At 37.4% G+C, this 13,240-nt stretch overlaps 1 protein-coding gene and 1 long non-coding RNA gene across 4 annotated transcripts; both read right to left on the bottom strand.

Annotated features, from left to right (window-relative positions):
* Positions 1 to 2,151: 2,151 nt before the first annotated feature.
* LOC107881431 (uncharacterized) lies at positions 2,152 to 3,790 on the bottom strand. Its single transcript, XR_001678052.2, has 2 exons — positions 3,650 to 3,790; positions 2,152 to 2,260 (listed from the first exon to the last, which is right to left on the bottom strand). It is a non-coding gene; the product is annotated as an uncharacterized LOC107881431 (long non-coding RNA).
* A 787-nt stretch (positions 3,791 to 4,577) lies between these two features.
* LOC103333841 (sequence-specific DNA binding transcription factor ATNDX) lies at positions 4,578 to 12,288 on the bottom strand. 3 transcript variants are annotated; one of them, XM_089054801.1, is made up of 18 exons: positions 12,213 to 12,288; positions 11,119 to 11,170; positions 10,695 to 10,823; positions 10,441 to 10,599; positions 9,766 to 9,849; positions 9,582 to 9,689; positions 9,109 to 9,327; positions 8,576 to 8,707; positions 8,352 to 8,447; positions 8,050 to 8,211; positions 7,532 to 7,823; positions 7,310 to 7,435; positions 7,157 to 7,226; positions 6,727 to 6,790; positions 6,550 to 6,618; positions 5,645 to 6,181; positions 5,527 to 5,561; positions 4,578 to 5,303 (listed from the first exon to the last, which is right to left on the bottom strand). In XM_089054801.1, coding segments are annotated over exons 1-18 (2,883 nt in total). In that variant the 5' UTR covers positions 12,215 to 12,288; the 3' UTR covers positions 4,578 to 4,756. The 3 variants fall into 3 exon arrangements, with proteins under 3 accessions (XP_088910927.1, XP_088910926.1, XP_008234967.1); XM_089054800.1 differs by having other exon boundaries at positions 9,561 to 9,689; positions 12,213 to 12,287; XM_008236745.2 differs by lacking the exon at positions 12,213 to 12,288 and adding an exon at positions 12,044 to 12,189 and having other exon boundaries at positions 9,561 to 9,689.
* Between the last annotated feature and the right edge of the window lie 952 nt (positions 12,289 to 13,240).

The following is a 13,240-nucleotide window of genomic DNA, read 5'->3' as shown; positions in this document are numbered from 1 at the left end:
TTTATGTTTTGGCCCGAAAAAATTAAAATTTTAGTTCCGCCACTGCTTGGAAATGATGCGTCCTCACGAACAAGCATATAGCGAACTTCTCAGATAGTTCTGCAGTTCTTCTTGATGTCCATCCCTGGATGCAATGGAGCTGCGGTTCCAGTTATGGTACATTTAGTTGTACTTGTTTTATCTGTTTCCTCTGTATCTTTTGCTGCTATGCTTTTGTGTATCTGCATTCATTTGGTTGTTGATGAGAAGGCTTGGGATCTTGAAATGATAAATGATGATGATGAAGAAAGCGACTTGGGTGAATGATATGATAACTTTTAGGTAGTTGGAAGATGAGAGGATAAAATGAGAATGAAAAAAACGACTGCGATGAAGATTATGTGGGTTCGATTCTGATTGGGGAGATGTTATTTGGTTTTTTTTTTCTTCCTTGAGTTGCTTTTTCACTTCATCAAATCATCCGATGCATGACAATGGAATCATACTGGAAAAAAAGAAAAAAAAAGTTAGCCCTTAACAACTACTTGGCTCCATTCGATTGTATGGAACGTGACATTAATAAGTAAAAGTTCCAGTATTTTGACTCAATATGGGCTCAAGTTCGCATGATTAATGGGTCATCGGCAGTCTCGTTCTACCCCATATATGAGAAAATTGGGCCCGCTTTGAAGTTGTAGGGCCTACTCTACCCCATAGCTTTCAAGTGATTGAGCCGAATACTAGGCCCGTTTTCAAGTGATTGGGCCGACTTCTGGCTCTGCTTTTATATTATTGGGGTGAATTGCTGGACTTTGTCACGTTATTGGGTGGAATCTTGGGCTTGTTTCACGTTAATTGGGCCAACTTTTGTGCTTGTATCACTCTATTGGGCCAACTTAGGTTCTGTTTTACGTTATTGGGCCGACTTTTGGGCTGTATCATGTCATTGAGCCAACTTTTGGGCGTGTTAACGTTTTTGGGCCTTTTTTGGGCCTTTTTCATGTTACTGGGCCGTCTTTGGGCCTTTAAATGTTATTGGGCCCACTTTTGGGCCTGTGTCATGTTATTGGACCAACTATTGGGCCTGTTTAACGTTATTTGGGCCTAGTTTTGGGCCCATTTTCAAGTTACTGGGCCAACTTTTGGGCCTTTTTAACGTTATTGGGCCGACTTTTGGACCTGTTTCATCTTATTGGGCCAAATTTTGGGCCTGTTTCACCTTATTGGGCCGAATTTTGGGCCCGGTTTCACTTTATTGGGCCGACTTTTGGGCCTGTATCATGTTATTGGGCCTATTTTAAATTATTGGGCCGACCTTTGGGCCTGTGTCATGTTATTGGACCAGCTTTTGGGCCTGTTAAACGTTATTGGGCCTAGTTTTGGACCCATTTTCATGTTACTGGGCCAACTTTTGGGCGTTCTAAACTTTATTGAGCCGACTTTTGGGCCTGTCTCATCTTATTGGGCCAAATTAGGGGCCTGTTTCACCTTATTGGGCCAAATTTTGGGTCCGGTTTCACGTTACTGGGCTGACTTTTGGGCCTGTACCATGTTATTGGGCAAACTTTTGGGCCTGTATCATGTTATTGGACCAACTTTGGGCCGGTTTAACATCATTGGGCCTAGTTTTAGGGCTAATGTTGGGCCCGTTTCATGTTATTGGGTCTACTTTTAGACCTGTTACACGTTATTGAGCGGACTTTAGGCATGTTCCATGTCATTGGGCGACTTTTGGGGTTCTTTCAAGTTGGTGGACCACCTTTTCGGCTGACTTTCACATTTTGGGCCGAATTGTGGGCACTTTCACATTTAATTGGGCAGACATTTGGACTAGTTTCAAGTTATTGGGCCTACTTCTTGGTCTGGTTTAGGGCTGGGAGGCTATAATGAAGAGTTTAAAGTGAGGAGGCTATTTGAGCGTAATCAATCTCACTATCAACAAATATACAGAAATCCTTAAAGATTTTAAATGTTTAGGAAGTAAGATTGATCTCCTCAAATAGCCTCCTCACTTAAACTCCTCATTGTAGACTCTCCTGGTCTGGGGATATCTATGGCTCGACCAAACCTGAAGCATGCGCAGCATTTCTCCAATTATAATCTTTTGGATATTTTATCCAGTTTTATCAATTAAAATACGATGCGCCCAAATCCAATAGCATTTTAAATAAATAAAATAAATGAAACGATTCAGTAAATCATTTAAAAAGAATGCAACAGCTGGGGTGATCGATCACTGCTGAACATTGATTCGTATGGTTCGTTATTCGCCTTTTTATGCCTGGTGACAAGTTGGTCTTCTGTAAGTAGATTTATGGGCCAAAAATATCCAATTCTGAAGGCCAGAGAGATTCAAGAAACCAGAAGCAAATATAAACTGCAGTCCTAAACCTTAAAGTTACAAAAACGAAACACATAGGGCATATCCACTATCCACGTTTATTATGTTTTCCCAGGATTTCTAATTAAACATATAATTATAACTTCTATACACCATTATTAGGATGGAAATTTCTAGATGCAAATGATTAAACAACCCTTATATTTTGAGGTTGCCTAACTCATAATCAGAGAAACAACCACCTTTTATTCTGTGTAGCTAGCTACCTACATTTATCCAATTCCCATAGGAGAAAAAGAAAAGAGAGAAGAAAAACAGAAAGTTTACATTTGCAATAGTCCAGTTAAAACATTGAAATAGCATTTATTTCTTATTGTCACCTCCATCTAAAGAAACACAAGCAATGAACTTCCATCAACAGAACTCTAATTTGCACTAAAATCATATCCAACCTAGTAACTGTTATTGGAAACATGAATCTTCTACATGGTTTGGTCATTGTATCTATACATGTGTGTGTAATTTACCGTATGCTGTGAAGATTTAACATATGGAAAGTACAGATAACAAATAATACATATACAGCAGCACGACAAAATTATGTGACAACGGAAAAATAAACAAAACATCAGGAAGGAAAAATAACAACAAACAATAAATTCCAAAAATAAATAAAACCCAAAGTCATCAAACCCTATAAATAGTGGCTAATGTAAGTTGAAAAAAGGTAACCCCAAAGGCAAGATTTTCACCTTTTTTGTGACAACCATACTAGAAACCCCACGTATGCTCTGTGTGATTTACTCAAATTGCTAGCAGCTTAAGAACTACAGGGAACTAAAGTAACAAGACTAATTGATGCACACAATAAATTTGGTGCATCTGAGTTTTATTGCTGGTATGCGTAACCTAGTAATTAATGTCACTGAGCTTTAGTTCCTAACCAGAAATGGGAAAGGATCAACCTGAAATTTCAGTTTCTAAGCTGTTGCCATAAAGATAGGCATACATAGAAAGCAATTCAGCTCATAATAGACAAATCTACATCGCCTTAATTTTCAATTCCAACAGAAGATGTTCAACAACTACCTAGAAATGGCGTGCTGCTTAAATTCAGGCAACAACTATCTTTAAAGTCTCTCAACGTATTGTATTGGCATTATGATTTACATCCAAAATGCAAATCCCAGGAAATAAAAAAAAGAAAAATCCAAACGCACAGTAAAAATAGAAAGATCGCTAAAATGAAATGCAACTAGATCTCAAAAGTGGATTCAAAGAGCACTAAAATAAATGCAAGTAATTAGGTTAGAAAGATGTAGGGCCAACCTGACGAGTGCACGTAATATAGCAAGAGACTTGCGGAAGCTCAAAACCTAATGTGAGACGAATCAAGGTCTCTTCGGAGCCGAAGCTCATCCGATGGTGCGAAGACGATGAACGAATCTGCCATCAGATTCGATGACAAACGAATCGGCCATCAGATTTGTCGATGAACGAATCAGCCAGACGATGAACGAATTCGCCAGCAGATTCTTCGTCTTCTACATCTTCGGATTAGGGTTAAGGTTTGGGATTCTGTTGATGAAGAAGACGAAGAATGAAGAACAATACGTCGAATGAGGGTGAGGACTGAGCTCCATGTTACAGTGATGGGGTAAGGAAGGTTAGGTCTAGGGTTTGAGAGAAGATCGCGTTTGTTCCGATTCACTCTGTCAATTCTTGGACCTCAACCAAGTGGGTGTTACAATACAAAGCCATGTTTCGTCACTTGTTTGGCGCCATTTTATGTTTGGGGATATTCTTGCTGATTCATCTTAACCGTTCATGTCCTTTAAAAAGATCTGTCGGCTAATAATACACCGATCAGTATATTAGTGGTAGTGAATAACCTGAATTTTGATAAATTTGTTCGTACATATTTCAGATATCAAATTCCAAAATTAATACGAGCTAAGTTTTCAGTCATCCATATATGATTTGAGATGTAATAACACGTCTTTTTTATTTAGGATGATTAGGAATAAAAGTCCTTGAATTATAATCCGATTTGGATTTTAATTCTTTAATTTCCAAAATAGATGTTGTCGTCCTTCAATTTCCAAAATAGCTCTTATTTTTCTGAAGCCCGCCTTCCTCTGCACCAGAACGAAATCATTTCAACAACGTTATTCTAGTAAATTACCTGAAACCAACTTTGCATATTTTTTAGATGATGACAGAACAACTCGATATTTCTCAACAACATTCCACAAAGTTAGAAAGCTGTGTGTAATAATGTATATGGAAAATTCCAAACTCTGTTTATCATAAGAACAAAAGGATAAAAAAGAAGGGAAAAGAGGTCTAAGTAATTACAATGGTTACACGGTTACATCTTGCAGGTAACGAAACGACTTGTAGTTCTACAGAGGCCGAGGCCGTTTAACCTTTGGCTTACATTGCTCGTTTAGGACGCAAGGTGAAAGTCATGTTTGAATCCCATAACACTCTCATTACGCCAATCTTTGTTTCAGCCTCCTCAAATGAGACACCTGTGGCTACAGACGGGTGCGGAAGCCTCGTTGCTCTTCTAGCTTTTAGCTCTTTAACATCCACAACATATGCCCTCAACTCCTCCAAGTTTCTTCCATACCATTGGCCACGCACCTGAAACACCTTTCCTCTCCCAATCTCCTCTCCATTTGCACCCATGAGGCCGATAGAGTCGCCTTGCTTGCACAGATCAAATTCTGCAGGACCACGGGGGACAGCGGCTTCTGCCACGTTAGTCTCAGAGATCTCCCTGATACCAGTTCTCAACATCATTTGAGGATCTCTCCTCACATTTAGTTGGCTGGAAGCATCTCCACCAGGGGTATCAGGTGAGTTGTTGGACCTTAGTCCTCGCCCACCTTGCTTGTCTGGCAACGCATTGTCAGCCTCAGGTGCTGGACGAACATCCTTAGCCGTGCGGGCTAGCCTGGCTTTTCGATTGTTTAACCTGCGGAGACACAAAAACATGATGTTTTCATAACAAGCAACCATCCAAATGTTCACTGCAGTAGGATAGTGATTGGTGCGGTGCGAAAATATCTTGCACATAAACATTGTGCTGTGTCCAAAAAAACAAATGCAGTTAATAAAACAAGAGCCATGTTGATTACTAAAAGTAGTTTCAAACACCTCGCAGAAAATGAACACAGGAAAATATAAGGATGACTTACCAGTTTTTAAGCTGTGGACATGTAACCTCGGAACCCTGGATAACACAATGGCTAACTTATGTTAAATTTAAAATTTAAAATAAAAACACTCAATAAAAAGTTTGAAGCATTGACATACATGAAAACTTAATTTCTCAGCCCATAATTGTATTGAGGCTGCATTTCGCTGCATATCAGGTTCATCTAATAGGGCTCTCTCAATAAGTTCCACCTGTGTATCATTCATTATTGTTCGTTTCCGTTTCCTTCGCTGCTTTTCCTCACACTGAACAGTTTCAACCTTTTCATCCTCTGCGGTTCCTCCATATCCACTTTCTTTTATGTGTGCACTCGGCTTTGGGAATTCACTGTTTTCCATCTGATCTACAGCATTTTTCCCTCTTGTTGAGCTTGTGTCTGAACCACTGGTTTCAACATTATGAGCATCTAGGTCGATGGCTCCAAAACGTCCAGATGCACTCCCACCAGATATACCTTTGTCTTCCCTCATTACATCATTCCCCTGATCTATATGCTCACTGTTTGCATCAACTTGGTCCACATCTTGAAAAGCAGAATTCTCAGACATTTCCTCTAGATTACCACTTCTGTTATTAAGATTAGGAGGTTGTTTACTCAATAAAGGTGGCGAGCATCCTCCAGTGCTCTGAGCCTCCTACCAGGAATCAAAGTTTACTCTCACGTCAGTATGTTGAGAAATAACTACATAACCATTAGCAAACTCAATTGGGCGCCCATTTGAGGATTGGCTCATTTATTCCACTTGAAGATCAAAGACAGCAGTTATTCAATCTAAGGTATATTTAATTACTAATTCGAAAAATCTCACTCAGTTATGAGTCTCACGTTCAAGTTTAATACTCCTACAGTTGGTTTCAAATAGTTGTGTGTGAAGCTTGTCATACCAAAGAACAATTTAAAAGCACGTCAACTCAATAATGTGATCATTGGTCTAAGTAGATTGAACTACCAGAATTTTCAGGCCACCCAGAAGATGGGGCAAAAAAACTATCAAACATTTACCTGATGATGATCACTGATGTTGAGTTTAGCAAATTGATCCCTATATATTGACTCCTCGTGTTTCTTCTCCTGCCAGCATCATTATTGAAAACATTCAAACGTATATGCAAGGGGTGGGGCAGGAAAGAATCAAACAAAATGGCAAAATTCATTTCTAGAAAATTAGTGTTTTACTACCTGAACTCGGTTTTCTTCAAATTCAGTTGAAGTGATCAATGCTTGTAATTGCTTGGAGAAAACCCTGAAAAGAAAGTATGAATAAAAAAAAGAAAAAAAGTGATACTACAAGGCTGGTGTACTGAAGTATGTAGTTGATAGATAAACCAATACTAATCTCTATACATACACACACAAATACATATAAGTAAAAACAAACTTTGGTCGGCATCAGATTTAGCTGAAGAGCATTATTTCAGATGTTAATAAAAATTCTAATCATTATAGCATTTATCAAGTAAATTCCATGTAAAGCCCATTCTACAACTTGAAGTCCCATTTCCAGCTCTGGATGTGGACACCTTAACATGGTTGAGGCTAAATTCTAAAAACTAAGCATTAATAATAACTACAAAAACTATGAAAGAAGAAGCATGGTTGACAGTATTACCTTAGGAGCTGTACGTCCTCCTCATTCAAAAAATTAGGAATTAATGATTCTGCATGACTTAGCAACGAGCCTGCATGTGCAACTTACTTGTAAGGAAGGGAGTAACTTCTACAATTAAGTTTTACAAAAAGATTCATTAGGGGTGATAATTACGTAGATTTCTGCAAACAGTCGCAGGTTTCGGAGTATCAGAAGCAAAGGAAAATCCAGGCAACGAGTTAGATAGATCCATTTGCAAGCACTCCAGAAACTTGTTAACAAAAAGGTTCCTCTCCTGTTCTGTAAATTAAAACAGAGAATTTCACTGATAAGACACAAAACAATGACATGTGCTAATTGAAGTAGTTACGAAAATTCACAAAATCAAGAACAAACCTTCACAGATAGTGGGAATAAAACAATGGAGATTTGCAATTATTTTCACAAATAATGCTGTTCTCTGATGTGAGTAGGAAGCCTGGGTCACACTAATGGGAGTAACAGTACATTCTAAAGTTGGTGAATTTTGTAGGTCAATTGATGAAAATACATCCAAAACCCACCCAGCTGTTGCAAATGAATCATACTCAATACTGCCATCTTCTTCCTTTTCAGGGTGTTCAGAAGAACACCAACTGGTTAAAAAATCTCCATGAGGGAGCGAAAATATTGCAGTCAGCACTTTAGTCTGGAGGGACATACAAAAGACAGAGTCACAAATTTTTTCACCATCAGAACACATGATGCACGCACACTAGATGCATCAAAATCACATGTGGATAATGTAAATGATTTCTAATGAAAAGGGAAATTATAGATTCTTTCATCTTTGAGAATATCAAAGCACAAAGATGGTCTGAAAAAGGAGGATAACAAAATTAAACGCAGACAAGAGAGTGATGATTATAGCTTACAAAATATACTGTAATGTAAGATCTAAAATTTGAATCATCGGAAAATATATCAGCTAGGCGCATTGCATTGAGTTGCAAAAGCCCCATTGGGTAACTTCTATCAGAACAGGCAGCAAAACATTTGGGATCTTTGCCAATAGCAGTCTTCAATAACTCAAGAATCTGCATCGTCACAAATAAATTAACAGCAAGCAGCTTGACAGTTAAAGCAGGTTCTGTACAAAGAAGAGAACATCAATAATAAAAATGGGCTGATAAAAACCAGCATTCCTGACAGTTCATAAGATGGAAAGAAAGCTAACCTCCAATGCGACTGACTTTGCCAAATCCAGGCTTCCTGGAGAGTTGGCAACTTCGTCCAGGTAAGAAATGCTGTCTGCTTCACTCAGATTCAACAGCTGCAACAAGGATAGCAGTGGCTGGACACTGAGGTTTTTGCACATGGGTATACAATAAGCTGTACTAGATTCTAAAGCAGTTGAACGTCCCAAGGAAATTTAAAAGTAGTTTCATCACTAGGACTCACAATTGAAAGTATTCTAGCTTTCAGCCTAGATACAGCAGCCACAACTCTAGCAGATGCTGCAAATTGAGGCACAGCGTTTAGCTTCAAGATGGCTTGAGCCAAAAATAGAACACCACCCTTTCCAGATAGTTCCTGTACAGTACCAAAAACAGATGACTGACTTAAATGACAAAAACTGTGATATCATTGGGTGTTTAACAAAATAACGTAAAGGACAAGTCCTTAAGCTTTACAAGAGCACATTCAAGATTGCCTTCCATGAACTTCCTGCTTGTGAATATTGTCTCACTATTGCAATATTAAATTCTCCCTCCCTCTAAGTTCCTGTCCTAACTAGTTTACTGCATACAAGTGCAGTTAGAGAGTATCTAGTATCTGCCCAGGAAACTTCTGCTTTCAGTTTGACCAAACCCATCTCTTCTTTCACTTGTTTTTTCCCTTTAAACTACAAACTTACAGATAACAGAAATAAGACATATCTGGAATAATATTTACTCCAAACTTAAAGAATGGGAGAGATCTTGTTTGGAAACCTTATTCCTGAGTAACCTTTCCCGAAACAATTTTTGCTGGCACATCAACTGAAGAAACTGTAAGGAGGCTTCGCATTGCTGGCAGAGAGAGTGCACTATTTGTTCGGTAGTCAAACTTGATTTTGTACAGAACTCATCATGTTGAGCTGACAGCTTGATATTCAGAAACTTAATGGAAACACAAACTGCACCAAAAGCTGCATCCATAAATATGTCAACCTGTAACAGATGAGTTTTACAATGAGCACATGCATCAATGTGTCAGCATGAGGAAAACCGGAAAAATATATATGATAATCACAAGCGTACGATCACAAACACAAAACAAAAGAAGCAGAAAACTGCATAACAATCCCATGAACATGAAAACATATGGCTATAAGAAGAGCTTGCTAGAGGTTTCAATTTTCTATGAATAGCAGCTTAAAACAATCATTTTGGGCTAATAAGACCTTAGGATGTGCAAGCAATACTTGAACAAGATCTTGCCATTGCGAAGATATACAGCCTGTTAGTAGATGTAGACTGCACGCAACCAGTGCAGAATACATCAGGGGTGCCCCACCAAAATTGTGATTTTTCTGCATCATGAAAGCAAGTCTCAGTGGAGAAAAAGAGAAAAGAGAATAGATCTTAGAGGTAAGGATTAAGGACAACCTGTTCATAACCACCAAAAACAATTAGTATATAAAACACCAGGTCAAGCAGCTGTTCTGACACTTTTACATCATCTAGCAGAACCTGTAACCATAAAAGATATAGTGGCTCATTTTCATATACTATTTCCACAAGAATTATATAACGGTTTGGAAAAGAGCAATGAAGTAATCAGAGTTGAAAAGAATTCCATTAACAAGCACACTAACTGGTATGACAGTATAAAAATTTAGGCAACTAGCCAGAAAACTATTCACATCTGTGTGTCTCCATTAAGAATAAAGATCCTAAGTTCAATAACCAATTTTCAAACACCTATCCCAAATAAGAAGGAAAACCTTGACAAGATTCATTACAATCAAGAAAGACCCTAGTACTCGAAATGAAAAGTAAAAACATCTCTGTTTCATTTATAATCAGAGAAGCTACTGGGCATCCTCTATACACCCTTACACTAATTTTTTAAATTAATTATTGGCAGCAACATTGTATATAGAAAAGAGCGAAGATATAACAAATTCACCTAATACTACAGATCATATGAAGTTTCAAGTCTCACGTCAAAATTGAATAATCATGCATCTACATAATTTTTTATTGTGATCACAAGAAAAGGCACGCAAACAATAAAACAGAAAGAAAATTAAACTTGGACTAAAAATGATTATAAGCAACCTGTTCAAGTTTGGCATGTCGAGGTGCTAAATCACACAAGGAGTGCAAAAGCCTAATGCCGCATGATAGGTATCTGAACAGAGCTTCGTCTCTGTCAGAAGACATAAGCACTGCAATAAGGTGCAGAGGAAGAAAGCCTGCAAGCTTTTCTGCATCGATCTGAAACATAACACCATTTTAGAAATGACATCCACAAAAAGGTAAGGTATCAAAAGAAGAATATGGCATTTCTAACAGTGAGGATGATTTCTGACCTTTTTCAATATTGATCCTTTTTCAGTAACATAGTGAATAGTAAAATTATCAGATTCCTTCAGTAATTTATTAAGTTCCTGAGAGTTAAGCCCATGTAACTCCTTGACTGCTGAAACTAAGTCAATAACCTGTTCACACAAATAAATTAAAACTTATTCATGCTAACAGACTGAATTTGTAAAACTAATTGGTAGTCTAAAAAGCAAATTTGGGTCCTCTCCATTTCTTGGCTATCCTTGCTTCTTAATTGTAGTGGTCCATTAGAACTCATCTTTCTCAGGGGTTAATAATAAAACTAAAACATCCATTAGAACTCTTGGATTTCATATGGACCACTTGGACTAAAAAGCAAGGAACGAGACACAGAAAATTTGGATCCCTAATGTACTCATACAGTCAACTTTTGGTTGTTCAGGATCTTACTTGTGCACCACTACATGACGGCTCTTCCTTAGCATGTCTCATTCTACAAAACCTACGCCAAAACAAAAACAAAAAAACTTTGACATAATGAGGATAAATATAAGAACATTCATGCTCAAAGGAGTAAAATCCTACTGATGCATCTTTCAAGAATCCATCAGATTTATGTTAGTAGTGCTGTTTCAAGAATCCATAAAATTACAACTGTTGGGGAGGGGGAGAGAGATTTTTAAGGCACATAGAGAAAATAAATTTCAGAAATTTCCCTAATGAATCTTGAAATGACAACACAAAGAAGAAGATGATGGGGAAGAAACTTTTTTTGTCTCAAATATCAATGCCGACAGAAGTATTAAGGATCTAGAAGCATTCAGACAAACAAAAAATCTGTACATATGAAAATATCAACATATCGGGAGATATTAGACTGAAAATTATGAAAGTTTAAATGAGATGCAAAAAACATTGTGTTTGCTTCTTAATACGAAACTACTAGACAAATATGCAGGTAGTCATCGATAATTAATACCATAGACTAGGGGAGTTTCTTCTTTCAAATGGAAGCTTGAACGAACTTCAAATGGAAAAGAGTAGGGGAATTGTAAGGAACGTTACTTGCTTAGAGAGAGTTGATTTTTTTTTTTTTAAATAAATTTTTAATTCTGACAGTGAAATTATGCGAAATATACGCTTATGACAACTTCGATATGCAGAAAAATAAAAATCTTTTTCAAACACCCACATCAGAAAACCCTAGGATTAGAGGAAGCAAAGTGAATTGAACGTTAAAACCCTACAAATGCATACACTTTCAGATAGAGAAAAAAGAAAAGAAAAAATCACAGCGCAAGTAAATGAAAACAGACTAAGCTTGAATACAACTAGCTGCAGAGTATAATAACGTAAATTGAGACAGAAAATTGACCTGGGAGTTGCAGCGACGACCAGATTCAAGTTTCAAACTTTTTGAAAGAAAGAGATGATAAAACAGGAAAAATGCAAGAGGGAGATTTCGCGGGTTTTTATTGGGTGGAGTGAATGATTTGGAGAAGTGTAAATATGTAATGATTTGAGGAACGGGGATTGAGACTTACATTTATATACGCTCTTTTTTAGTTGTTGCCGTTTTCTAATTTTGGTGTTTTGGTGGTGGTGTTGTGTCTCGAGTCTTAACTTGTATGATTGCTGATAATGACTAGCATGAGATTTGGTTAACCTCTTATTCATTCGACTTGTTGGTCCCTCAGCTTTACAAGAGAAGATAATTACTGACTTAATTATAAATAAAAAAAAAGGTTTTCTTTACTAAAAACTCAGCGTGCACGACGGGAGGATGATCACTTGGTCAAATGGGCAAATTGGGAATTTCACTTGAAACCCGATGCCCAGGGCGGGATCGTGTCTCGGGCCAACTCCGTGACCCGAACACCGGGGAATTTAGGGATGTGATGTACAAAGGGTTTACGTCGGAGTTGTTCATGCATTATATGTTATATTAGCAGTGGAATCATTTACAAAGTTCCAACTTAATTATTTATAAATTTTAGGCATTGGTGATATTAGTATTGAATAATTCATTATATGTTATATTTTATTTTATTTAGTAAAGTTTTCGATATGAGACTTATATTCTTTAACACGCATTTTCACGTCGGATCATCATATAGTGGGCTACATGTGGAGCCAAGTCTACATCAGAGTTAAACATTCAAATCTAACACATGAACACTACGTATTGGATAAAGGGTAAGGATAAAGACTAAATCAATCAACCTGCTCTGATACCATGTTAAATTTTAGATGGACGAGTTAGCGGCTCACTACTAGTAACACCGATATTGTCCCAAACTTAACCACATATAAAACCCAGTATGTATGAAGTTTTATCATAAAAAGCATCGGTGATATTAGCAGTGAAACTTATATTATTCCTTCAACATAATATACGCATTTATGCATATATATAAAATACACGTACATGTACAAATAAAGAAAACGCACATATAAAAAATGCACATATCATATCATACGCGTGTGAGAAAACGCTGCACATATAAAGAAATGTGCATATCTTAATCATATCGTGCACATGTAAGACTTAAGACTTCACTCATAAGGATCT

This window comes from Prunus mume, linkage group LG6 (genome assembly GCF_029339155.1).
Source record: "Prunus mume cultivar Tortuosa linkage group LG6, ASM2933915v1, whole genome shotgun sequence".
NCBI lineage: Eukaryota > Viridiplantae > Streptophyta > Magnoliopsida > Rosales > Rosaceae > Prunus > Prunus mume.
The sequence above is the reverse complement of the archived record's forward strand: the minus strand, read 5'-3'. Positions and strand labels throughout refer to the sequence as shown.

Coding starts and splice junctions, on each gene's coding strand:
- LOC103333841 (XM_089054800.1), bottom strand. Junction 9,850..10,440: donor GACATGCCAAACTTGAACAG/GTTGCTTATAAT, acceptor TTATGGTTACAG/GTTCTGCTAGATGATGTAAA. Junction 9,328..9,560: donor TATTGCTTGCACATCCTAAG/GTCTTATTAGCC, acceptor CATCTGTTACAG/GTTGACATATTTATGGATGC.